This window comes from Dermochelys coriacea, chromosome 14 (assembly GCF_009764565.3).
Source record: "Dermochelys coriacea isolate rDerCor1 chromosome 14, rDerCor1.pri.v4, whole genome shotgun sequence".
Taxonomy (NCBI): Eukaryota; Metazoa; Chordata; order Testudines; family Dermochelyidae; genus Dermochelys; species Dermochelys coriacea.
In genome coordinates this window covers 25,652,697-25,680,103 of record NC_050081.1, presented here as the reverse complement: position 1 = coordinate 25,680,103, position 27,407 = coordinate 25,652,697, and the positions used below count along the sequence as shown (strand labels likewise).

The following is a 27,407-nucleotide window of genomic DNA, read 5'->3' as shown; positions in this document are numbered from 1 at the left end:
AAGTCCACACACCCACTGACTGGGGAGGTGCAAGTGAGTCATGTAGATTGCCCTCCTGCTCCTCAGCTGGGATTCCCAGGTGTTCCTATGGCCATCCAGTCCCTTCCTCGGCACTGTGGCTTCTGGAGGAGGATCTTGGACTGATAGATTTGTGTTTAAGGACATTTAAAAGCTCACGAGAAAAGCAGTGTTACTATTGGAGGAGGGCCGTTTTACGGGCTGTTGTCACTGACCTCTTTAATTTGCTAAAAATAAAGTAGTTTGATGGCTGAAACACAAGAAAAGCGAGAGCCTGCTGTATGGTTTCCCCAGTGCTGCTAACCACTGCTATGGGGAGGTGCTGCTTTCAGGGATACCGATGGTGATTTCTGGGGCAGTTGGTCACTCTTCCAATGGTGCTCTGACACCAGAAAAGAAAGTGATTGAACCCCTCTAGAGCCAGGGATGCCTGTGCAGTGCTGATGCCTGATTATTCCCAGGAAAGATCACTGCAGCAAATAGATTTTTTTCTAGAAGAGTGAAGTAAAGAGTGCGATTAATAATGCACAGGCTGTTCATATGCACCATTACCTCAGGATGCTTTTACATCAGTTCTTACCTCGTTAATTTTAAGTGCAAATAGAACAGTTTCCTGGTGGAGAATATTCCCATTTGAAAATGAACTGGTGGAAGATACCCTTACGTTTCCTTCCAAAAATCCATGGGGTGACCAGAAGCACTTTTCCTCTTATGACTCTGCAAAGCGAAACCACCTTTTGGGGATGATCAGGTGCTGAGAAATTGCCTTGCTTCAGACAGAACATAAAGCCTGGGACGGGGCTTCTTCCCCATGTCAGCCCCTGAGTCACCTGCCTCTAAACGCAAGCGCTTGCTGATGATTGTGATGGAGAAGCCCACATGCTGGGCTGAGCATATGCTGGCGGCAGTAGTGGTGGCCAGAGGGCCTCATGGGGCAAATCCAGCCCCACCCCTGGGGCTGTGCAGGGTCCCCTGGCAGTGGAACTGGCTCTAGGGTTGCCAGGTGCCTGGTTTTCAACCGGAAAGCCCGGTCAAAAAGGACCCTGGTGTCTCTAGTCAGCACCGCTGACCAGGCCATTAAAAGTCTGGTTGGCAGCACTGCTGATGCAATGGGGCTGGCAGGCTCTCTGTGCGGCTCCTGGAGGGACATGCTGGTCGCTTCCGGGAGCCACCTGAGGTAAGCGCCACCCGGAGCCAGCACCCTAACACTCTCCCTCACCCAAACCCCCAACCTGGAATACCCTCTCCACTCTGAATCCCTCATTTCTGGCTCCATCCCAGAGCCTGTACCCCTTCCCACAACCCAACCCTCTGCCCGTGCCCAGAGCCCCCTCCCAAACTCCAAACCCCTCAGCCACACCCCCAGCCCAAAGCCCCCTCCTGCATCTTGAACCCCTCATTTCTGGACCCACCCTGGAGCCCATACTCACAGCCCCAGCCCAGAGCCCCCTCCTGCACCCTGGACTCACCCTGGAGCTCACACCCCTAGCCCAGAGCCCATATCTCTTTCCACACTCCAACCCCACACCCCAGCCCAGAGCCCCCTCCCAAACTCCAAACCCCTCAGCCCCACTCCCAAACCCCTCAGCCCCTCCTTCACCGCAAACCCGGGCCCCTCCCCAAACCCTGCACCCCCAGCCGGAGCCTTCACCCCCTACCGCACCCCAACCCACTGCCTCACGCCACACTGCGAACCCCTTGGCTCCAGCCTGGAGCCCCCTCCTGCACCCCAGAGCCCACACTGCTGGCCAGAGCCTTCACCCCCCTCTCACCCCCCTGCCTCAGCCCAGTGAAAATGACTGAGTGGGGGTGGGAGAGCGAGTGACGGAGGGAGGGGGGGATGGAGTGAGTGGGGCCTCGGAGAAGGGATGGGGCAGGAGGCAGGGCCTTGGGGTAGAGTGCAGGGCAGGGATATTCAGTTTTCTGTGATTAGAAAGTTGGCAATCCTAATTGGCTCCTCTGTGCGAGGGATGGGGGAGGGGAGAATTTTGAGGGGCTGTGATGTGGGTGTGTCTCTTCTCCAGGGGCAGGAGGGAGCACAGCAAGAGTGAGCCTGGGGAGGGGCAGGGTTGGGGTAGGAGAACCATTGTTAAGCCTATTCTCTCCTGTACATTTGCCCTGCTTGGCCTGGCTCCCAGCTCTGGGATTTGCCGTCTTTGATACTTCAATGACACCCTGCACACAGAGGATACTCTGTCCCCTGTGCCTCACTGCTTCTTCTCTGGTCAGAGGGGCATTCCCACTCCTGGGAAGCAGGATCTGTGGGCCTGGCTGGAACACAGACCGTGCTGTTGGCAGAAACCAGGGGAAGCAGGGTGCCTTTATTGTGAGTTCTTGGCGGGAGAAAAGAATTAGGGAAAGGCCGGGAGAGACCAACAACCCTCTTGCTCGTGATACGAGGTATCTGGCATTCAGGACTAGCTCTGCCCCATGTTGGGACCTATGCAGTGGTCATGGGGGACTCGTGTGACCATAAGGAAAATTCAGAAGCATTTCCTAACAGAATCCAAACTGAGAATATGCGCAAGCCTTGCTGAATTGCTATGAAAATGCTGAGGCAGTGTCTTGACTAGGAGCACTTTGCTGGTAGAGTGACACCAGTCTACGGTACCAGCTAAGCACTCCTGGAGTGGATGCAGCTTGTATCAGCAAACCTGCACTTCAATTGGTACTGCTTATTCCAATGCCCCACATGAAACAAGCTAAGCTGGTAAAAGTGCAGCTTCTGCCGGCACAGCTGTGTCTACACTAGGGGCTTCTGCCGGCACAACTGTGTCAGGCAGAGATCACACCTCTCTGCAACCACGTAGCTATGCCAGCAAAAGTCTGTAGCATAGACAAAGCCTGAGCCAAACCCTCTTTATTTGTTGAAAAGACCTGTGGGAGCACATCTCCATGGTGATCGAGAGCGTTCATGACCTTGAGCGAAGGATCCAAAAAGCCAAGGACAATGTCGAGGAGATTCAGAGCATCATGAGATTGTGGGTCTCACCAATTTTTGAGAGGAAAGATGGAAAAAGGGAAAATGTGCTCAGTTTGGATGATCGGCCTGAACGTCTAGAAAAGCGCTACAACCTCATCAAAGAGTCGGGGCTGAGAATCCATGCGCTGGTGAAGGTAAAGAGAATATTGGCATAGCTTTACTGTGCTACAGAGCAGATATAGAATGCTGCTGGGGGATATTGGTTGTCCATAGAGCCTGCTTCTCTTCCCACGAAGTTTCTAGTATTCATGATTCTGGAGAAAAGTTTGAGTAAAGACCAAAATCCAGAAGGCAAATATAAAGAATCTCGTGATTTTTCAGCCAATCTCATGATTGTGCGGGACCTGACTCTTGATTTTGGATGTTCAGTGTTGGCAATACTGCAGTTGGTTTTATGCCCGTCCGCTCAGTGAGCATGTGGTTCCACAACCCCAAATCCATCGTATCCATTGCCTTCCCGACTTCTGCCCTCACTTGCACTCCAAGCAGTAACAATAAACATACGATAATCAGAGTTTGTTCCAGGGTCAAAGTTTCTGTTGGCACCTGGTGATTAGATTTCAGAGCAGGCACTTTAAATGATTTCATGGCTCAGGGAGGAGGCTCGCATTTCAAGTGTCAAATCGACTCAGATTTAGCTACTGCAAATGCAAGAGAACAGCCCCATCTGGCAAGTCTGCTGAAAGACAGTCCGATGCATCCGATGAAGTGAGCTGTAGCTCACGAAAGCTTATGCTCTAATAAATTTGTTAGTCTCTAAGGTGCCACAAGTACTCCTTTTCTTTTTGCGAATACAGACTAACACGGCTGCTACTCTGAAAGACAGTCCAAAAGTCTTTGTTCTGCTTTTCTAAATGTTATATTTTCTGTTACTCTGAATCTCTTTGTAGTGCTGTTGAGCTGTTTAATCAACAGTCTGACTTGCACATTTTGAATTATTTCCCTAGAATTTGTAATTTCAGTCCCCAGAACCAGAATAGTCTCTGCTTCTTTGACCAGAGGAGGTGGCGTGTTTTGGTTTTAGTCCAGTGGTTAAAGTGCTAGCAGGAGACTTGAGGTTCAATTACCTGCTCTACCACAGACTTCCTGTTTGACCTTAGTCAAATCTCTTAGGCCATGTCTACACTAGATACCTTACAGCAGCCCAGTTATACCAATGCAGCTGCGCTACTGTAAGATCTCCCATGTAGCTGCTCTGTGCTGCTGGGAAAGCTCTCCCATCTACATAATTAATTCACCCCCAGTGAGTGGTGGTATCTGTGTTGGTGGGAGAGCATCTCCCACTGACACAGCGCTGTCCACACTGGTGCGACTGTTGGTCTAACTTATGTCGCTCAGAGGTGTGTTTATTTCACACCCCTGAGCTCCATAAGTTATACCGACAAAAGTGCTAGTGTAGACATGGCCTAAGTCTCTCTGGGCCTCAGTTCTCCATCTGTACAATGGGGACAATGGCTGTTCCCTCCCTTGCAAGGTGCTGTGAGAATTAATGCACTGGATTGTGAGGTGCTCAGACACTATGGCAATGCGGATTGTATGAGTAGCTCATATAGATAGCTTGAGCCAATGGGATTTTTCCAGAGAAAGGCCCTTCCAAAGATACACAACTCTGACTATTCAATTATCAGTGGTTATCAGTGGTTCACAATCAAGCTGGAAAGGTATATTGAGTGGGGTCCCACAGGGATCAGTTCTGGGTCTGGTTCTGTTCAATATCTTCATTAATGATTTAGAAAATGGCATGAGAGTACACTTACAAAGTTTGCAGACGATACCAAGCTGGGAGGGGTTGCAAGTGCTTTGGTGGACAGGATTAGAATTCAAAATGATCTGGACAAACTGGAGAAATGGTCTGAAGTAAATAGGATGAAATTCAATAAGGACTAGGGTTGCTAACTTTCTGATTACAGAAAACTGAGCACCCTTGCTCTGCCCCCTGCCCTGATGCCCCGCCCCTACCCCACCCCTTCTCTGAGGCCCTGCCCCCACTCACTCCATCCCCCCTCCCTCCGTTGCTTGCTCTTGCCGCACCCTCGCTTACATGCTCATTTTCACTGGGCTGGGGCAGGGGTTTGGGGTATGGGAGGAAATGAGGGCTCCAGCTGGGGGTTGGAGTGTAGGAGGGGGTGAGGGTGCAGGCTCCGGGCAGCGCTTACCTTAGGCAGCTCCTGGAAGTGGCAGCATGTCCCCGCTCTGGCTCCTAGGTGGGGGCGTGGCCAGGTGGCTCTGCACACTGCCCCATCGGCAGGTGCTGCCTCCGCAGCTCCCACTGGACAGAGTTCCCGGTCAATGTGAACTAAAGAGCCGGTGCTTGGGGCGGAGGCAGTGCACAGAGCTGCCTGGCTGCCCCTGAGTCTGGGAGCCGGAGTGGGGGACATGCCGCCACTTCCGGGAATTGTGTGGAGCCGTAGTCCTGCTCCAGTGCTGACCAGAGCTGCCAGGGTCCCTTTTTGACCGGGTGTTCTGGTTGAAAATCGGACGCCTGGCAACTCTAATAAGGACAAATGCAAAGTACTCCACTTAGGAAGCAACAGTCAGTTGTACACATACAAAATAAGAAGACTGCCTAGGAAGGAGGACTGTGGAAAGTAATCTGGGGGTCATAGTGGATCACAAGCTAAATATGAGTCAACAGTGTAACACTTGCAAAAAAAAGCAAACATCATTTGAAATGTATTAACAAGAGTGTTGGAAGCAAGACACAAGAAGTAATTCTTTCACTCTGCTCTGCATTGATTAGGCCGCAGCTGGAGTATTGTGTCCAGTTCTGGACGTTGGCTTTCAGGAGAGATGTGGAGAAATTGGAGAATATCCAGAGAAGAGCAACAAAAATTATTAAAGGTCTAGAAAACATGACCTATGAGGGAAGATTGAAAAAATTGGATTTGTTTAGTCCGGAGAAAAGAGTGAGAGGGGACATGACAACAGTTTTCAATTACATAAAAGTTTGTTGTAAGGATGGGGGAGAAAAATTGTTGTTCTTAACCTCTGAGGATAGGACAAGAAGCAATGGGCTTAAATTGCAGCAACGGCAGTTTAGGTTGGACTTTAGGAAAAACTTCCTAACTTTCATGGTGATTAAGCACTGGAATAAATTGCTTAGGGAGGCTGTGGAATCTGCATCAGTGGAGGTTTTTAAGAGCAGGTTAGACACACACCTGTCAGGAATGGTCTAGATAATACTTAGTCCTGCCATGAGTACAGATGACCTCTAAAGGTCCCTTCCAGTCCTACGATTCTATGATGTGGGCCCAGTTCAGGTATATAAATGCAGAAGGGAAGTTCTCAGTACTAAGCCCCTCTCTTTTCATCAACTCCCCATCAGAACACAGCCTGTGGCAAGGAATTCCTCTAATGTGCCTGCATCCATATCATCCTCCTTTGGATGTTTCCTAGGACCCTTTATATTGACTGAAATATTCTTCACTGTTCAGAAATCTTGTACAGATTCAAAAGCAGCAGCATTACAATCAAGGCACTAATAATATGGAGAGGAAAGCACAGAGGGTGATATGGCAGGAAAATAGCAAGCAGAAAACAAAGGACCCTTCCCTGAGTAATTCTACCAGAGGTCACCGGTGTCTGTTATAGCTTCCCTTACCTCCCTCTGTAGCAAATGCAACACTTTGCCTTTGGTTGGGGTTCTCAAACTTCATTGCACTGCAACCCCCTTCTGACAACAAAAATTACTACATGACCTCAGGAGGGGGGGCCACAGCCTGAGCCTAACTGCTCTGCACCTGGGTGGGGGTGGGGCAAAGCTCAAGCCCAAGAACTTCAGCCTGGGGGTGGACTGTAACCTGAGCCCTGTCACCCAGGGCTGAAGCTCTCAGGCTTCAGTTTCCGCCAGATGCTCCAGCAAGTCTAACACCATTTAAAACAGGGTCCTGACCCACAGTTTGAGAGCCACTGAATTAGAGAGACAATGGGTGAGGTAATATCTTTTATAGGACCAACTGCTGTTGGTGAGAGAGACAACCTTGCAAGCTACACAAAGGTCTCCTTTAGCTCTGGGAAAGGTACTAGTGTCCCAGCTAAATAAATGGTGGAACAGATTGCTCAGCATAGGTAGTTAGCACATTTTCTAAGAGATCATTCAAGATGAATTGGCCCATTAATACCTCTGCAGTCATAGGACAAAAAGGGGAGTTAGTGGGTTACAGATTGTTTTAATAAACCATAAATCCAGTAGAGTGGCTAGATGGCTGCTGAAGTGAAGAAACAGACTGACAGAGCCAGAAGAGTACCCAGAAGTCACCTACTACAGGACAGACCCAACAAAGAAAATAACAGAACGCCACTAGCCATCACCTTCAGCCCCCAACTAAAACCTCTCCAACACATCATCAAGGATCTACAACCTATCCTGAAGGCGACCCATCACTCTCACAGATCTTGGGAGACAGGCCAGTCCTTGCTTACAGACAGCCCCCCAATCTGAAGCAAATACTCACCAGCAACCACACAACAGAACCACTAACCCAGGAACCTATCCTTGCAACAAAGCCCGTTGCCAACTCTGTCCACATATCTATTCAGGGGATACCATCATAGGGCCTAATCACATCAGCCACACTATCAGAGGCTCGTTCACCTGCGCATCTACCAATGTGATCTATGCCATCATGTGCCAGCAATGCCCCTCTGCCATGTACATTGGTCAAACTGGGCAGTCTCTACGAAAAAGAATAAATGGACACAAATCAGACGTCAAGAATTATAACATTCAAAAACCAGTCGGAGAACACTTCAGTCTCTCTGGTCACTCGATTACAGACCTGAGGGTAGCTATCCTTTAACAAAAAAAACTTCAAAAACAGACTCCAACGACAGGTTTCAGAGTAGCAGCTGTGTTAGTCTGTATTCGCAAAAAGAAAAGGAGTACTTGTGGCACCTTAGAGACTAACAAATTTATTAGAGCAGGTTTGAATAGAGACTGGGAATGGATGAGTCATTACACAAAGTAAAACTATTTCCCCATGTTATTTCTCCCCCCCACCCCACTCCCCACTGCTCCTCAGATGTTCTTAGGTTTCAGAGTAGCAGCCGTGTTAGTCTGTATTCGCAAAAAGAAAAGGAGTACCGGTGGCACCTTAGAGACTAACAAATTTATTAGAGCATAAGCTTTCGTGAGCTACAGCTCACTTCATCGGATGCATTTGGTGGAAAAAACAGAGGAGAGATTTATATATACACACACACAGAGAACATGAAACAATGGGTTTATCATACACACTGTAAGGAGAGTGATCACTTAAGATAAGCCATCACCAGCAGCAGGGGGGGGAAAGGAGGAAAACCTTTCATGGTGACAAGCAAGGTAGGCTAATTCCAGCAGTTAACAAGAATATCAGAGGAACAGTGGGGGGTGGGGTGGGAGGGAGAAATACCATGGGGAAATAGTTTTACTTTGTGTAATGACTCATCCATTCCCAGTCTCTATTCAAGCCTAAGTTAATTGTATCCAGTTTGCAAATTAATTCCAATTCAGCAGTCTCTCGTTGGAGTCTGTTTTTGAAGCTTTTTTGTTGAAGTATAGCCACTCTAAGATCTGTGATCGAGTGACCAGAGATATTGAAGTTTCTCCAACTGGTTTTTGAATGTTATAGTTCTTGACGTCTGATTTATGTCCATTCATTCTTTTACGTAGAGACTGTCCAGTTTGGCCAATGTACATGGCAGAGGGGCATTGCTGGCACATGATGGCATATATCACATTGGTAGATGCGCAGGTGAAGGAGCCTCTGATAGTGTGGCTGATGTGATTAGGCCCTATGATGGTATCCCCTGAATAGATATGTGGACAGAGTTGGCAACGGGCTTTGTTGCAAGGATAGGTTCCTGGGTTAGTGGTTCTGTTGTGTGGTTGCTGGTGAGTATTTGCTTCAGATTGGGGGGCTGTCTGTAAGCAAGGACTGGTCTGTCTCCCAAGATCTGTGAGAGTGATGGCTCGTCCAGGAGAAAAAAACTTTTGTAGTGATAATCAAGATGGCGCATTTAGATAGTTGACAAGAAGGTGTGAGGAGGATACTTTAGATTCAATATGTGTAATGACCCAGCCACACTCAGTCTCTATTCAAACCCAAGTTAATGGTATCTAGTTTGCATATTAATTCAAGCTCAGCAGTTTCTTATTGGACTCTCTAAGGTGCCACAAGTACTCCTTTTCTTTTTGCGAATACAGACTAACACGGCTGCTACTCTGAAACCTGTTATTGGAGTCTGTTTTTGAAGGTTTCAGAGTAGCAGCCGTGTTAGTCTGTATTCGCAAAAAGAAAAGGAGTACTTGTGGCACCTTAGAGACTAACAAATTTATTAGAGCATAAGCTTTCGTAGCTCACGAAAGCTTATGCTCTAATAAATTTGTTAGTCTCTAAGGTGCCACAAGTACTCCTTTTCTTTTTGTTTTTGAAGCTTTTCTGTTGCAAACATTCAAAAACCGGTAGGAGAACACTTCAACATCTCTGGCCACTCAATAAAAGATTTAAGGCTGGCAATTTTGCAACAGAAAAGCTTCAAAAACAGACTCCAAGGAGAAACTGCTGAGCTTGAATTAATATGCAAACTAGATACCATTAACTTGTGTTTGAATAGAGACTGGGAGTGGCTGGGTCATTACACATATTGAATCTATTTCCTTAAGTTAAGTATCCTCACACCTTCTTGTCAACTGTCTAAATGGGCCATCTTGATTATCACTACAAAAGTTTTTTTTCTCCTGCTGATAATAGCTCATCTTAACTAATTAGCCTCTCCCAGTTTGTATGGCAACTTCCAACTTAACTCTCTGTGTGTGTGTGTGTGTGTGTGTGTGTGTGTGTGTGTGTATCTTCTTACTATATGTTCCATTCTATGCATCCGATGAAGTGGGCTGTAGCCTACAAAAGCTTATGTTCTAATAAATTTGTTAGTCTCTAAGGTGCCACAAGTACTCCATTTCTTTTTGCGGATACAGACTAACACGCTGCTACTCTGAAACCTGTCATAAATCCAGGGTCTTTATGAAGGGCACGATTTTTAATGTCTAGCAAAGTTATGAATTTAAACTCCCAGGCTCATTTTTTGAAGGTGCTGCTTAAGTTTTCTGTAAGGGTGGGGACTGAGGGGTCAGATATAGAGTGATCATTCTGTGAAACATGTTCACCCATGGGTGACGTGGTGTTTTTGTCTTTTATCATTTTTCTGTGTGAGTTCATTCGAGAGTGGAGTGATTGTCTGGCTTCACCCACATAGTTGTTACTGGGGCATGTAATACACTGGATCATGTTGTGATGGGTGTGTGTAGGACCCAGGGATCCTGAAAGGTGTATCGGGGGCGGGGGGTGACAATGCAGTCAGACAGAGCAATCTGAATCACTCCTGTGAGGCAGGACGGGGCTATTAGCCCCATTATACAGATGGAAACTCCGGTGCAGAGAGGCTAAATGATTTATTCAAGGTCACACAAAAGTCTGTGTTAGAGGAGGGAACAGAACCTAGGGCACTTGTATGCTAGGTTAGCACCTTCACTGCTAGACCATCCTTCCTATCTGCTCTCTGTCTTCCTAAAGGCTATCAATCTTCTTAATCTCTCTCTATTAATTTGTATCCGTTGTTTTAATAATGGTCCAGTGGGTCATTCTACCATGAGACAAATTCAGTCTGGCTGTATTTGAAGGTGACTTTCATTTTTTTTTCCAGGAAAACCTGAGTTTGTTCGCCGCAGACCCCACCTCCGAAGTTTGGGAAGCCTACATTGATTATGTGGATGAAATGATCTTGGATGGATTCTTTAATGCTATTGAGTGCTCCCTCAAATACCTCCTGGAAAACACAGGTATCTGACTTGTGTTTTCTAAGGCCAGGGTGGTTTCCCCTCTCTGCTCTCAGCGAGGTTTCCATTGCTAGTGTGTTGCCGGAATGTCCTGACCTGCTGTCCATGGCTAGGAGGTGTTTGTGTCTGGGCAGAAGGGAGGCAGCTGGACAAGGAGTGCAGTTTTGCTGTGCAGCAAGAGCAGGAGTCGTGTGCTGAGCTGCCCTGTCAGAGCTCCTGGGGATGGCTCCAGGCTGCACTGAGAGTTTCCACATGTATGTGGTTTCTGTTAGCTCCAGTTATGATGACACTGCCACATAACACCCGTGGCTGGCCAATGTCAGCGACTTGGGCTTGCGGGGCTCAGGCTGTGGGACTGTAAGATTGTTGTATAGCTATTCAGGCTTGGCATTCGGCCTGAGGCAGCTGACATGGGCCATCCGCAGGTGTTTAATTACAACATAGCATATCCTTCGAGACCCTTAGAGACTTAGGCGTTACTAGGCTGTGGCTCCCATCTGGAGGAGCACAGCACAGACGGAAAGAGGGTAATAGCGCTGTGTTGCCTGATTTCTATTCCACACTCTCCCTGGAGACCAGTAGATGCTCTTTTTCTGTCTGCCTCTGTGCTTACACTGACACTGTACCATTGGCATCACCATAGGCTGGCTAGTCGCAGAAAGTGTTTGAGAAGCCCATTAACGTGTGGAGCCCTCACATAAGCTGAGTGGAGACAGAGAAATCTGTAGAGCAGATTAGTGATAGTGGGCCAGGGGTGGAGAGCACCACACCAGATATTAACAGGACGATGGACAATGTAATTTAGAGTCATGATCCCAGCTCTGCTGAGTGGTGCTGGCACCAGTGAGAGCCTCTCTCCCATCTGCAAAGGACCTAGGCACTGTGTGACACTCTCTTCCACATCCAGGAGGGGCTCAATGGTCCAATTTGTGACTGGTCAAATGGAATAAGAGACCTGGCCCATGAGGAGATCTGGTCCCAGTCACCCACCCCAGGGCCTGTGCAGCACAGAGATGACACAAGTAAAGTGTATTTCTTCGCTTGCTATGACCATATGGAGGACCAGTGCTAGTAATAATAATAGGGCTCAGATTTTCCTAGATGTGATAACTGATGGATTCCTTCGTCAAGCAGTTGCTGAACTGACTAGAGGGGATGCCATTTTATATTTGGTTTTGGTGAGTAGTGAGGACCTCATAGAAGAAATGATTGTAGGGGACAATCTTGGTTCAAGTGATCATGAGCTAATTCAGTTCAAACTGAACGGAAGGATTAACGAAAATAAATATGCAACTAGGGTTTTTGATTTCAAAAGGGCTGACTTTCGAAAATTAAGGAAATTAGTTAGGGAAGTGGATTGGACTGAAGAATTTATGGATCTAAAGGTAGAGGAGGCCTGGGATTAATTTAAATCAAAGCTGAAGAAGCTATCGGAAGCCTGTATCCCAAGAAAGGGGAAAAAATTCATAGGCAGGAGTTGTAGACCAAGCTGGATGAGCAAGCATCTTAGAGAGGTGATTAAGAAGAAGCAGAAAGCATACAGGGAGTGGAAGATGGGAGGGATCAGCAAGGAAAGCTACCTTATTGAGGTCAGAACATGTAGGGATAAAGTGAGACAGGCTAAAAGTCGAGTAGAGTTGGACCTTGCAAAGGGAATTAAAACCAATAGTAAAAGGTTCTATAGCTATATAAATAAGAAGAAAACTAAGAAAGAAGAAGTGGGGCCACTAAACACTGAGGATGGAGTGGAGGTTAAGGATAATCTAGGCATGGCCCAATATCTAAACAAATACTTTGCCTCGGTCTTTAATAAGGTTAAAGAAGATCTTAGGTATAATGATAGCAGGACAAATGGGAATGAGGATATGGAGGTAGATATTACCATATCAGAGGTAGAAGCGAAACTGAAACAGCTTAATAGGACTAAATCGGGGGGCCCAGATAATCTTCATCCAAGAATATTAAAGGAATTGGCACCTGAAATTGCAAGCCCATTAGCAAGAATTTTTAATGAATCTGTAAACTCAGGAGTTGTACCGTATGATTGGAGAATTGCTAATATAGTTCCTATTTTTAAGAAAGGAAAAAAAAGTGATCCGGGTAACTACAGGCCAGTTAGTTTGACATCTGTAGTATGCAAGGTCCTGGAAAAAATTTTGAATGAGAAAATAGTTAAGGACATTGAAGTCAATGGTAAATGGTACAAAATATAACATGGTTTTACAAAAGGTAAATCGTGCCAAACCAACCTGATCTCGTTTTTTGAGAAAGTAACAGATTTTTTAGACAAAGGAAATGCAGTGGATCTAATTTACCTAGATTTCAGTGAGACATTTGATACTGTGCCACAACGGGAATTATTAGTTAAATTGGAAAAGATGGGGATCAATATGAACATTGAAAGGTGGATAAAAAATTGGTTAAAGGGGAGACTACAATGGGTCCTACTGAAAGGTGAACTGTCAGGCTGGAGGGAGGTTACCAGTGGAGTTCCTCAGGGATCGGTTTTGGGACCAATCTTATTTAATCTTTTTATTACTGACCTTGGCACAAAAAGTGGAGTGTGCTAATAAAGTTTGCAGATGATACAAAGCTGGGAGGTATTGCCAATTCAGAGAAGGATCGGGATATCATACAGGAGGATCTGGATGACCTTGTAAACTGGAGTAATAGTAATAGGATGAAATTTAATAGTGAGAAGTGTAAGGTTGTGCATTTAGGGATTAATAACAAAAATTTTAGTTATAAGCTGGGGACACATCAATTAGTAACGGAGGAGGAGAAGGACCTTGGAGTATTGGTTGATCATAGGATGACTATGAGCTGCCAATGTGATATGGCTGTGGAAGAAAGCTAATACGGTTTTGGGATGCATCAAGAGAGATATTTCCAGTAGGGATAAGGAGGTTTTAGTACCCTTATACAAGGCACTAGTGAGACCTCACCTGGAATACCATGTGCAGTTCTGGTCTCCCATGTTTTAAAAAGGATGAATTCAAACTGGAACAGGTACAGAGAAGGGCTACTAGGATGATCCAAGGAATGGAAAACTTGTCTTATGAAAGGAGACTCAAGGAGCGTGGCTTGTTTAGCCTAACTAAAAGAAGATTGAGGGGAGATATGATTGCTCTCTATAAATATATCAGAGGGATAAACACCGGAGAGGGAGAGAAATTATTTAAGCTCAGTACTAATGTGAACACAAGAACAAATGGGTATAAACTGGCCACCAGGAAGTTTAGACCTGAAATTAGACGAAGGTTTCTAACCATCAGAGGAGTGAAGTCTTGGAATAGCCTTCCAAGGGAAGCAGTGGGGGCAAAAGATCTATCTGGTTTTAAGATTCTACTCGATAAGTTTATGGAGGAGATGGTATGATGGGATAATGTGATTTTGTTTATTAATTGATCTTTAAATATTCATGGTAAATAGGCCTAATCCCCTGAGATGGGATATTAGATGGATGGGATCTGAGTTACCCAGGAAAGAATTTTCTGTAGTATCTGCCTGGTGAATCTTGCCCATATGCTCAGGGTTTAGCTGATTGCCGTATTTGGGGTCGGGAAGGAATTTTCCTCCAGGACAGATTGGAAGAGGCCCTGGAGGTTTTTCGCCTTCCACTGTAGCATGGGGCACGGGTCACTTGCGGGAGGCTTCTCTGCTCCTTGACGTCTTTAAACCACAATTTGAGGACTTCAATAGCTCAGACATAGGTGAGGTTTTTCGTAGGAGTGGGTGGGTGAGATTCTGTGGCCTGCATTGTGCAGGAGGTCAGACTAGATGATCAGAATGGTCCCTTCTGACCTTAGTATCTATGAATCTTCACAGCGTTTGCCATGCCAGGCACTTTCCTCCATGTGATTAATAAGGGACCATTAGATAATCTTTTCTAACCTCCTGCATAATACAGGCCATTATATTTCACCCAGTCACCCCCCTATTAAGCCCAGTAACTTGTGTTTGACTAAAGCATCTTTTACAGTCTGGATCTGAAGAGATGGAGAATCCACCACTTCCCTGGGCCATTTGTTCCAGTGGTTAATCACCCTCACTGTTAAAATAAGGTGTCTTATTTCTAATTGGACTTTGTCTGGCTTCTGCTTCCAGCCATTGATTCTTGTTCTGCCTTTCTCCGCCTGATTAAAGAGCCCTTAAGTACCTGGTATTTCCTTCCTGCGAGGGCACTTCTGTACTGTAATCTACAGTAAATTCTCAGTTTTCTTTTTGGTAAACTAAACAGTCTGAGCTCTGTCTCTCACTGTACAGCAGTTTCTTCAGGCCTCAAATCATTTGTTTGGCTCTTTTCTGCACCCTCTCCAAATTTTCAGCATCCTTTTAAAAATGTGGACACCAGAACCAGATACTGTATTCCACTATTGGTCTTACCAGTGCTATATGCAGAAGTAAAAATAATCTTCCTACTCCTACGTGCTACTGCCCTGTTTATACATCCAAGGATCACAAGAACTCTGTTTGCAACAGCATCACACTAGGAACTCATGTTCAGTTGCTTGTACATCATGACCCCTGAATCCTTTCAGTGTTACTGCATTCCAGGATGCAGTCCCCCCATTGAGCAGGTTTGGCTGCAGTCCTTGTTCCTAAACGTGTAAGCTTGCATTTGGCTGTATTAAAACACATTTTGTTTGAATGGGCCCATTTTTAAAGTGATTCAGATCACTCTCGTGAGCTACAGCTCACTTCATCGGATGCATCCGATGAAGTGAGCTGTAGCTCACGAAAGCTTATGCTCTAATAAATTTGTTCGTCTCTAAGGTGCCACAAGTACTCCTTTTCAGATCACTCTGTATTTCTGCACTGTTCTCATTATTCTTTACCGCGTTGCCAGGCTTTGTGTCATCTACAAATTTTATTAGCAATGATTTTATATTTATTTCCAGATTGTTGATGAAAATGTAGAACAGCGTCAGGCCTAGTACTGATCCCTGCAGAGCCCCACTAGAAACACCCCTATTCAGTGAGGATTCCCTACTGACAACTGCTTTTTGAGATCTGTGTGTTAGCTAGTCCTTATCCACATAATGTGTGCTCTCTTGATGTTGTATAGTGCAAATTTTTTAATCCTAATGGCATGTGATACTAAGTCAAACGTCTTATAAAAGTTTAAGAATGTCAAAGTCTACTCAATTACCTTGATCAGCCAAACTTGTAATCTCATCAAAGAGTGAAATTGGATTTGTTTGACTTGAAGAATTTTCCATAAAATCATGTTGACTGGCATTAAGTATATTCCTATCGTTTAATTCTTTATCAGTTGAATCCCGTATCATCTTTTCCATTACTTTGCCCAGGATTGATGTCAGGCTAACCAGCGTATGTAGCCGCAGTCATCTCAATTGTCCTTTTCGAATATTGACACATCATTAGCACTCTGGCAGACTTCTGAAATTTCCCCATTGTTCCAATATTTATTCAAAATTAATGTCAGTGGGCCAGAGATCTCCTCATCTTACTCTTTTCAGACTCCTGGGTCTGAGCCTACTGATTTAAAAATGTTTATCCCTAGTAGGTGTTTCTTAACATCCTACGTAGTTACTAACTGGCTGGTAAGTTCTTCTTCATCCTCATGTGATATGAGTACATCATCCTGCTTTTTTCCAAGTACAGAAAAAGACAGTTTTTTTTAAACACTTCTGCCTTTTCTGCATCATTAATAATTTTGCCATCACCTTCTAGTAATGAGCCTATGCCATTGTTAGGATTTCTTTTGTTCCCTGATATACTTATTAAAAAAAAAAACCTCCTTTTTGTCCTCGGTCTTTCCAGCCATGGATTTTTCCCTAACATCTTCATAGAATTATAGAATATCAAGGTTGGAAGCGACCTCAGGAGGTCATCTAGTCCAACCTCCTGTTCAAAGGAGGACCAATCCACAACTAAAAATCATCCCAGCCAGGGCTTTGTCAAGCCTGACCTTAAAAACCTCTAAGGAAGGAGATTCCACCACTTCCCTAGGTAACCCATTCCAGTGCTTCACCCCCTCCTAGTGAAAAAGTTTTTCCCAATATCCAACCTAAACCTCCCCCACTGCAACTTGAGACTATTACTCCTTTTTCTGTCATCTGCTACCACTGAGAACAGTCTAAATCCATCCTCTTTGGAACGCCCTTTCAGGTAGTTGAAAGCAGCTATCAAATCCCCCCTCATTCTTCTCTTCTGCAGACTAAATAATCCCAGTTCCCTCAGTTTCTCTTCATAAATCATGTGCTCAAGCCCCCTAATAATTTTTATTGCCCTCTGCTGGACTCTTTCCAATTTTTCCACATCCTTCTTGTAGTGTGGGACCCAAAACTGGACACAGTACTCCAGATGAGGCCTCACCAATGCTGAATAGAGGGGAATGATCATGTCCCTCGATCTGCTGGCAATTCTCCTACTTATACATCCCAAAATGCTGTTGGCCTTCTTGGCAACAAGGCACACTGTTGACTCATATCCAGCTTCTCATCCACTGTAGCCCATAGGTCCTTTTCTGCAAAACTGCTGCCTAGCCACTCGGTCCCTAGTCTGTAGCACTGCATGGGATTTTTCCATCCTAAATTCAGGACTCTGCACTTGTCCTTGTTGAACCCCGTCAGATTTCTTTTGGCGCAATCCTCTAATTTGTCTAGGTCCCTCTGTATCCTATCCCTACCCTCCAGCATATCTACCTCTCCTCCCAGTTTAGTGTCATCTGCAAACTTGCTGAGGGTGTAATCCACGCCATCCTCCAGATCATTAATGAAGATATTGAACAAAACCGGCCCCAGGACCGACCATTGGGGCATTCTGCTTGACACCGGCTGCCAACTAGACATGGATCACTACCTGTTTAGCCCAATGATCTAGCCAGCTTTCTATCCACCTTCTAGTCCATTCATCCAGCTCATACTACTTTAACTTGCTGGCAAGAATAACGTGAGAGACCATATCAAAAGCTTTGCTAAAGTCAAGAAACAACACGTCCACAGCTTTCCCCTCATCCACAGAGCCAGTTATCTCATCATAGAAGGCAATTAGGTTAGTCAGGCATGACTTGCCCTTGGTGAATCCATGCTGACTATTCCTGGTCACTTTCCTCTACGCTAAGTGCTTCAAAATTGATTTCTTGAGGACCTGCTCCATGATTTTTCCAGGGACTGAGGTGAGGTTGTCTGGCCTGTAGTTCCCCGGATCTTCCTTCTTCCCTTTTTTTAAAAATGGGCACTACATTAGCCTTTTTCCAGTCATCTCGGACCTCCCCCGATTGCCATGAGTTTTCAAAGATAATGGCCAATGGCTCTGCAATCACATCCGCCAACTCCTTTAGCACTCTCTGATGCAGCGGATCCGGCCCCATGGACTTGTGCTCATCCAGCTTTTCTAAATAATCCCGAACCACTTCTTTGTCCACAGAGGGCTGGTCACCTCCTCCCCATGCTGTGCTGCCCAGTGCAGTAGTCTGGGAGCTGACCTTGTTCGTGAAGACAGAGGCAAAAAAAGCATTGAGTACATTAGCTTTTTCCACATCCTCTGTCACTAGGTTGCCTCCCTCATTCAGTAAGGGGCCCACACTTTCCTTGACTTTCTTCTTGTTGCTAACATACCTGAAGAAACCCTTCTTGTTACTCTTAACATCTCTTGCTAGCTGCAACTCCAGGTGTGATTTGGCCTTCCTGATTTCACTCCTGCATGCCCGAGCAATATTTTTATACTCTTTCCTGGTCTTCTTTTTATACTCTTCCCTTCCCCAATCTTCCACTTCTTGTAAGCTTCTTTTTGTGTTTAAGATCAGCAAGGATTTCACTGTTAAGCCAAGCTGGTCGCCTGCCATATTTACTATTCTTTCTACACTTCGGAATGGTTTGTCCCTGTAACCTCAATAAGGATTCTTTAAAATACAGCCAGCTCTCCTGGACTCCTTTCCCCCTCATATTATTCTCCCAGGGGATCCTGCCCATCAGTTCCCTGAGGTTGTTAAAGTCTGCTTTTCTGAAGTTTAGGGTCCGTATTCTGCTGCTCTCCTTTCTTCCTTTTGTCTGGATCCTGAACTCAACTGTCTCCTGGTCACTGCCTCCCAGGTTCTCATCCACTTTTGCTTCCCCTACTAATCCTTCCCGGTTTGTGAGCAGCAGGTCAAGAAGAGCTCTGCCCCTAGTTGGTTCCTCCAGCACTTGCACCAGGAAATTGTCCCCTACACTTTCCAAAAACTTCCTTGATTGTCTGTGCACTGTTGTATTGCTCTCCCAGCAGATATCAGGGTGATTGAAGTCCTCCCTGTGATCTAATTACTTCTGTTAGTTGCCTGAAGAAAGCTTTGTCCACCTCATCCCCCTGATCTGGTGGTCTATAGCAGACTCTCACTATGGCATCTCCCTTGTTGCTCACACTTCTAAACTTAATCCAGAGACTCTCAGGTTTTTCTGCAGTTTTATTTTCCCTGCAGTCTTTAGTTTCCCTTATCAATATTCTACACTTCATAACTTGTAATTTATACTAATTGCTGTATATTTTCTTTTTTACATTTATTTATTGCTTTTTTATTACTAATTGCTGCCATAATCACTGAAGAGGATGGGCTGTTAGCCAAAGTTGTCATCTTTTCTTGATTGTGAAACCTAATAAACTCTTCTTTTAAGAACTCCCAATTTTCATTCATATTTTTCTGTCTAAATGTTTTCTCCCAGTCAGTTTCACTTCTAAATTTTCTCAGCATGGGGAAATTAGGTGTTTTGAAACATTAGGTATTTATTTTATTGGTTGGAACTGTCCTCTGTTTGCCCATAATGCATATAATCAGGTCATGATCACTGATCCTTGGGAAACCACCAATCAATTATTCGTTCAGTTCTAGTGTCCGTTGGGTGGAGGTGGGGGCGGGGGGAGGGCATGGTGATGGAGTAAAGTCACTTCTTGTCTTACTCTGGCCCAGACCCCATCATCTCTTTTGCTTTCTGTCAGATTGCAAGGCAGCACTGGCTCCCCTGTTTGAGGTGCGGCTGGATCTGGTGATCCCTGATTTGGTATTCCATCCCGCGCTGGATCCTGGTGCTAACGATGGCTTTTATGACATGGTCGAAGGACTCCTCAATGACATCTACCGGATCTCGTCCCTGGTGTCCAGGCTGGCTGAGCACAGTGTTTTCCCTCACTATCAGGTCTCTTGCCCCAGTGCATGATTTCCTATTGCACAGCAATGTGCAAAGTGTGCTCTGGATGAGCATCCACTCACAAGGTCTCTCTGTCATTTCCCAGGCTGATATGGAGGACATGGGTGACTTAGCTGACATGCGCCACAGCCTCATGGAGCGTGTGCAGAACACGATGTCAACCTGCAATGACTATCGCAACTCCTTCGACCACTACTCTTACCTCTATGGGGATGACAGGAAGGAATTCATACGCCAGTTCCTGTTGTATGGGCACGTCCTGACTGCGGCAGAAATTGAAGCCCATGCGGACAATGAAGTCCCAGAGAGCCCTCCCACATTGCAGCAGTTCAGGGAGCAAATTGACTCCTACGAGAGAATCTATGATGAAGTCAACCGCCTGGAACCAGTGAACATCTTCGACAGTTGGATGAAAATTGATGCTCGGCCTTTCAAAGCATCCCTGCTGAATGTCATCAAAAGGTGGAGCCTGATGTTTAAGCAGCATCTCATTGATCATGTGACACACAGGTAACAAAGATTTGTCTGCCCCATCTCCGGATCTCCATTCACTGGGCTCCATCCAGGAGGTTACGCTGAGCAGTGTGGGATTTGTTTTCTCTGTCCACCCCGTACTGTCCTGAGGAATGAAGCACCGTCATATCCCCTACACATTGCATTCCCTGAAAGTGTCACTCTGACATGAGACCTTGCATTGGGTCTGAGGCTGGGGGAGTGGTGCTGCTGCTGAGTGGCTAGGACAGCGCTCTGCTGAGCTAGGCTCTTAGGTCCTACTTCCAGTTATTCCAGGGACTTGCTCTATCTGTCTGTCTATTGGTTTTATACTTATCCTGTCTGTACTTAGCTCCCCCACAGGTAAAGCTGGGCTAATACTGCAAGATATTTCCTGTGAATAGTTCCTTAAAGTTTTAAATGAATTTGCTCTTTCATTGCTCTTTTGTTTCCTTTCTCTGAACATTTCATCTAGGGTTGTTGGCATGAGGGATCCTGGAGAGTGAGTTTCAAAGTTGCAAGTGTGAGGAAGGAAAGAAATTTTAAATTAACATAGGTTAAATGCCAGAAATGCCTGCTCACTCATCCAGTCAGGGAAGAGAAACAATACCATGTGATTTATTTGACCAATTACAACAAAAGAACACAGTTTGATTATCAAATACTCACAGAGGACTGTTTGAAATCAATCCATTGGGTTAAAAAATATTCACATTAAAGATTGGTAGATAGTCCTGAAGAGCAAATACATTGGAGGAAAATGTGATCATCTTATGGTTATTTCAAGAGCACAAAAGGAGTCTCAATCTGTCAGATAAAATATTTCTTACCAGTTATTTCCTCAGCTTTAGAAGTAGATATCATGATGCACATACTAACAATAGCTTACAGGGATGTTTAAAGGCCTAATTAATGAAGGATTTCTTGGATGGAAGGCATTATATATAGGAATGTCAAGTAAGTGTGTATGTGTATATGTTGTGACAGGGTCAGGCCAGATGGCTACAGGAAAGTGATAGAAGGCAGATATATTAGCCCCAGGTTAAGTAGGTCCCTTTTCCCTGGGTAAGGTAACAGGGAAGGTTCCAGAACAATCAGAAACTTTCTGGAAACAATTAAGTCAGACAGGCTGATTAGAACACCTGCAGCCAATCAAGAAGTTGCTAGAATCAATTAAAACAGGCAGGCTAATCAGGGCACCTGGGTTTAAAAAGGAGCTCACTTCAGTTTGTGGTGTGTGCGCGAGGAATTGGGAGCAAGAGGTGCAAGAAGCTGAGAGTGAGAAGGTGTACTGCTGGAAGACTGAGAAATACAAGCATTATCAGACATCAGGAGGAAGGTCCTGTGGTGAGAATAAAGAAGGTGTTGGGAGGAGCCCAGGGAGTTGTAGTTGTCACACAGCTGTTCCAGGAGCCACTGTAGACAGCTGAAATCCACAGGGCCCGGGGTGGAACCCTGAGTAGAGGGCAGGCCCGGGTTCCCCCCATCCCCCACAACTCCCTACTTGATACAGGAGGAGTTGAACTGAACTGTGGGTTCCACTAGAGGGGAAAGTCTCTGGCCTGTTCCCTGAACCACTAGGTGGATCAGGAGAGACTGCGGGGATTGTTCTTAGTCCTTTCCCTGTGCTGGCCAGTGATGAGGCTAACTGAGTGAATGGCAGATTTGAGCCACGAAAGTGGCCAAACTGAGGGCTGCCGTGAACCTCTGAGGCGAGCAAATCTGCCAATAAGCGCAGGATCCACCAAGGCAGAGGAGGAACTTTGTCACAATGTGTATATATGTATATATAATATACACACAAACTTGACACTCCTGTAATGCCTTCCATCCAAGAAATGTGTATATACTGTGTGTGTGTGTTTGTGTGTGTGTGTGTGTGTGTGTGTGTGTGTGTGTGTGTGTGTATACACACATTTATACAAAAATATACACACAGTATATACACATTTCTTGGAGATATATACACACACACACACACACACCAAACAATCTATCTACCTACCCACGCTATCCTATCCACCTTATTTATTACCAGAAATAAAAGGTATAATCTGGATATTTCCTATCTCTAAACTTCTCTTGCTTTCCGTGCATGCATTAAGGTAATATGACAACCATGTCCTCAACTTCCCTGGAATTTTAACTCTTTGTGAATAACTTAGTTCATAAGATGATTAAATCTTTTTGTACATAGGTCCTGATTCAACAATGAACTCTTGTGAGGCAAAGCATGTTAGCATATGTAGTCCTATTGACTCTCATGGGATTTAAGGGGGTGCTACAGGTTCAATATGTGCTTATCTGCTTAGCTGAATTGGGGCCCTATAGACTGGGGTTGTATGAGATGGGCAGGATTAGAAAGGCTTTTCTCTCTTTGATCTCTGTACAAGTCTAGAGCCTGGATTAAGGTACATAATGTGTAATTCTTCTTTGAGGAGTGCTTCATGTCAATTCCAAGCAGGTGTGTGTGTGCATAACAGCCGGAAGATTTTTCCCCAGCAGTATCCGTAGGGTTGGCCTGGGTGCCCTCTGGAGTCGTGCCTTCATGGCGTCCAATATAGGGCCCTGCCGACCCGACCCCCGCTCGGTTCCTTCTTACCGCCGGTGACGGCTAGATGGAACTTCCTTCGCTCTTGCATCTGCAAGTGCCTTTAGCAGTGTCTCACTGTCAGTTGTATATAGTTAGATTCTTAGTAGTATTAGTGGTGTTAGTAGTTTCTCTAAGTTTCCGTTGCGGGGTTCTCCCCCCCGTTTTGTTTCCCAACACCGGGGCATGCCTTGGTCGCCGGGGTTCAAATCGTGTGAAGTCTACAGTAAATTGATGCCAAAGAGTGAGCCACACACTTCTTGTTTTGAACTGCCCTGGGGAGAGTCACCAAAAGGACAAGTGCCGCATTTGTAAGGAGTTTCGGCCAAGGACCCTTAAGGATCATGAGCAGAGACTCAGAATTCTCCTCATGGAGGCAGCCCTCCATTCGCAGTCCGACCTCGGGTCGGTGGAGCCTCTGTGCGCAGCGCACCGGCTCCAAGAAAGGAGGCTAAAGACTGCTGGCACTGGCATGGTGCTGTACATAAGACTTCTGGCAGGTGCCGATCTTCATCCCTGGTGCACCAGAAGAAAAAGAGGTGGGAGAGGGGGTGCTCTTCCTCTCCTAAGCCTAAGGAGCCAGTGGCAGGGAGGCCTCAGCCCATCCAGCCTACTTTGGGCCCGCAGCCTCCCAGGGGCTCATCGACTCCTGCCCTTAAAGGGTCCAGTCAAGTCCGGCCCACTACCATTCTCTGGACCGTCATGGCCGGGACATTCAACTCCCCTCCACTCTGGAGACTTTTGAGGCAGCTCAGGACCTTATTCGCCTGATGGTACCACCTTCTTCAAGGAGGGACGAGGCACTGGTGATAACCCAGCCACCTATCCCATCCCTGTCATACCACTCCCCATCTTTGCTGCACCATTCCCTGGTGCCGGCCGCCCACGTGGGGGGACTGCACCAATCCCGAGAGTCCCACCACTGCTCGTCGGGACCATCAGTACTGCTCCTCCATGGTCTTCCTTTTCGGAGACCTCAGTCTGAGGCGGAGTCCCATCGTTCAGATAGGTCCAGCAGCAGGCAGTCTAGATCTCAGCGACACCGCCAGCCTTCTCCGGCGCCGTGGCCACCTCAATGGCAACCACCAACTCAGTGGCCCTTTTGGACTCCCTGGCCCTATCATCAAGCCCAGGGTCAGAGCCAGGTGTTGAGATTCAGGTCAGCGTTGGTTGTGTTGGCATCCTTCACTCCTTGCAGCAGCTGGCATCAGAGACAACGTCGATATCTCCACCTGTTGCTCAGGCCTCGGCGCTGGCGACCATCCTGGCACTGGCGATCATCTCGGCACCGACCTCTGCGGCACCGGAGATGCAGGAGCCCAATGAACAACGTGACCCTCTTGGTACCGAGGGCAGTGACCTAGGCCATGTGCCGGTGCTCTCGTCCTTCCCCAGATGAGGCCGTTGTGGACACTTCAATGACCCTGACCTTGGAGGATAGCAGGGTCCTGCAACAGTTGTTGCGTAGGGTGGCCCAGAACCTGGCAATCCAGGCAAAGGAACTGGTAGAGGATGCTGATCCCGTGGTGGATGTCCTTGCCCCCTCTGGGTCCTTGTGTATTGTGCTGCCACTCATCAAAACTATAAATGAGACCACAAAAGCTTTGTGGCAGACTCCAGCCTCTTTGCCCCCTACAGAGAAGAGGAATGAGAGATACCATTTCATCCCCTCAAAGGGAAATGTGCATCTCTTTACTCATCCTCCACCTGATTCTTTGGTGGTGGATGCTGCAAACCAAAGGGAGCATCGGGGGTTTCAGGGAACCTGCCCTAAAAATCGGGAAGCGAAAAAGGTGGACTTGTTTGGGAGAAATGTCTACTCCACCAGTGGTTTGCAGCTCCACATTTCAAACCAGCAGGCCATCATTAGTAGGTACTCCTTTAACACCTGGGGAACGATGGCCAAGTTTGCCTAGCTGTTACCACCAGACTCCCACTCCAAATTTAACGCCTTGGTGGAGAAAAGCAAACTTATTTCTAGGGCCTCCTTTCAGGCAGCTCTTGATGATGCTGACACGGCTGCCCAAACAATGGCTATGGGGGTGACCATGAGAAGCTCCTCTTGGCTCCAGGTCTCTGGACTCCCTTACGAAGTCCAACAGACCATTCAAGACCTATCCTTTGAAGGTCAGGCCCTATTCTCTGAAAAGACAGACAGAAGACTGCACAGTTTAAAAGATTCAAGGGCCACCCTAAACTCCCTGGGCATACACACCCCCGTTACAGAGCACAGGCACTTCAGACCATAGCCTCCTCCGTGGTTCTACCAACAATCGACAGGATGGTTCCCAGAAGAGGAATAGGGGTGGCAGGAAGACACCGCACCCATCCTCAGGCCAGAGTTCTGGCCAACCCAAGCCACTTTTTGGCCCCAAACTGGCCTTTTGAAGGTGCGGTTGAGGACGGTGTACCAGAACAAGAACTGGATCTACCCCGCCTTACCTTTTTCCCCCAACTGTCCCCTTTCTACTGTGCATGGTCCCGTATTATTTCGGACTGCTGGGTGCTCTGCACGGTAAAGAGGGGATATTCCATCCAATTTTGTACCCTTCCATCCCCTTTCCCCATCCCTTTTCAGGGACCTCTCTCACAAGCAACAACTTATACAGGAGGTGCACTCACTCCTTTTGCTGGGGCAGTGGAAGAGGTTCCTCAGGAGCAGAAGGGCAAGGGTTTCTATTCCTGATATTTCCTAATACTGAAAGCCAGAGGGGGGGCTCAGGCCTATCCTAGTCCTGTGAGAACTCAACAAGTTAATGAAGAAGCACAAGTTCCGCCTGGTCTCTTTGGCCTCCATCATCCCTTCACTGGATTCAGGAGACTGGTATGCCGCCCTCGACTTGAAGGACGTGTACTTTCACATAGCAAAAAGAAAAGGAGTACTTGTGGCACCTTAGAGACTAACAAATTTATTTGAGCATAAGCTTTCGTGAGCTACAGCTCACTGTATCCAATGAAGTGAGCTGTAGCTCATGAAAGCTTATGCTCAAATAAATTTGTTAGTCTCTAAGGTGCCTCAAGTACTCCTTTTCTTTTTGCGAATACAGACTAACACGGCTGCTACTCTGAAACCTTTCACATAGCAATAATTCGGTCCCACAGAAAATACCTCAGGTTTGTGGAGAACAACACCCACTACCAGTTCACAGTCCTTCCATTCAGTCTGTCGGCGGCACCTCAAGTGTCCACCAAGCGCATGCATGTTGTGGCTGCATTCCTGCACGGGCGTCAGGTACAGGTGTTCCAGTACCTCGATGACTGGCTCATCAAGGACCGCTCCAGAGCTCAAATGGAGGCACAAGTCGACTTCATAGGAACAATGTTCGATGAACTGGGCCACCTCCTGAACGAGGGGAAATCAACGCTGTCCCCGGTTCAGAGGATAGAGTTTATAGGGGCAGTACTGGACTCGACACGAGCCAGGGCATATCTCCCGGAAGCAAGGTTTTGGTCCCTTGGCGACATCATATGAGGCCTTAGGCAGTTCCCCACCACCCATAGCAAGGAATTGCCTGAAACTCCTGAGACACATGGTGGCTTGTACCTACGTAGTACAGTATGCCAGACTCAGACTTTGACCTCTTCAGTAGTGGCTAGCGTTAGTGTATTGGTAGTCTGGGACAGCTTGGACAGGATCGTAACCCTGCCTTGCACGGTACTCCACTCCCTCCTGTGGTGGCTTGACTCACAGATAGTATGTGCAGGGGTCCCCTTCATCATCCCCCAGCCATCTCTCTCGCTGATGACGGATGTGTCAGCCTTGGGCTAGGGAGCACATCTGGGAGAGCTCAGAACACAAGGCCTCTAGTCTCAGGTGGAACTTGTTCTCCACATCAATGTCAGAGAGCTGAGAGCAGTGCACCTGGCATGCCAGTCTTTCTGAGCCCATTTGACAGGGAGATATGTATCAATTATGACAGACAACACCACAGCAATGTTTTATATGAGCAAATGGGGTGTGCATTCTCCTGTGACAGGAAGCCTTTATGTTGTGGGACTTCTGTGTAGAGCATTTGATACATCTACAAGCATCATACCTCCCTGGAGTACAGACTGAGTTGGTGGATATCTCAGCAGGTCGTTCCATGGCCACAAGTGGCCCCTTTGCCCGGACATTGCAAATTCAATTTTTCATCAGTGGGATTTTCCCCAGATAGACCTATTCACCATGCGATGCAACAGGAAGTGCCAGCAGTTCTGTTCCTCCCTAAATCACAGCCCAGGCTCCATCGTGGACGTGTTCCTCCTCCCATGGGGAGCATAGGCACCAACTCTGTGGGTGCTCTGGGCCTAGAGCAATCACGGGGAAAAATTGGTGGTTGCTCTGCACCCACCAGCAGCTCACCGACCCGCCCCAGCACA

General features: G+C 46.6%; 1 protein-coding gene across 2 annotated transcripts in view; it reads left to right on the top strand.

Moving 5' to 3' along the window:
* The window catches only part of DNAH9 (dynein axonemal heavy chain 9), a 402,978-nt gene that overhangs the window by 40,612 nt on the left and 334,959 nt on the right, over positions 1 to 27,407 (top strand). For both annotated transcript variants that reach the window (XM_038371718.2, XM_043496454.1), the window contains exons 14-17: positions 2,894 to 3,135; positions 10,682 to 10,817; positions 19,755 to 19,951; positions 20,049 to 20,473. In XM_038371718.2, the coding sequence (XP_038227646.1) occupies positions 2,894 to 3,135; positions 10,682 to 10,817; positions 19,755 to 19,951; positions 20,049 to 20,473 (1,000 nt within the window). The remainder of the gene's footprint in view (positions 1 to 2,893; positions 3,136 to 10,681; positions 10,818 to 19,754; positions 19,952 to 20,048; positions 20,474 to 27,407) is intronic.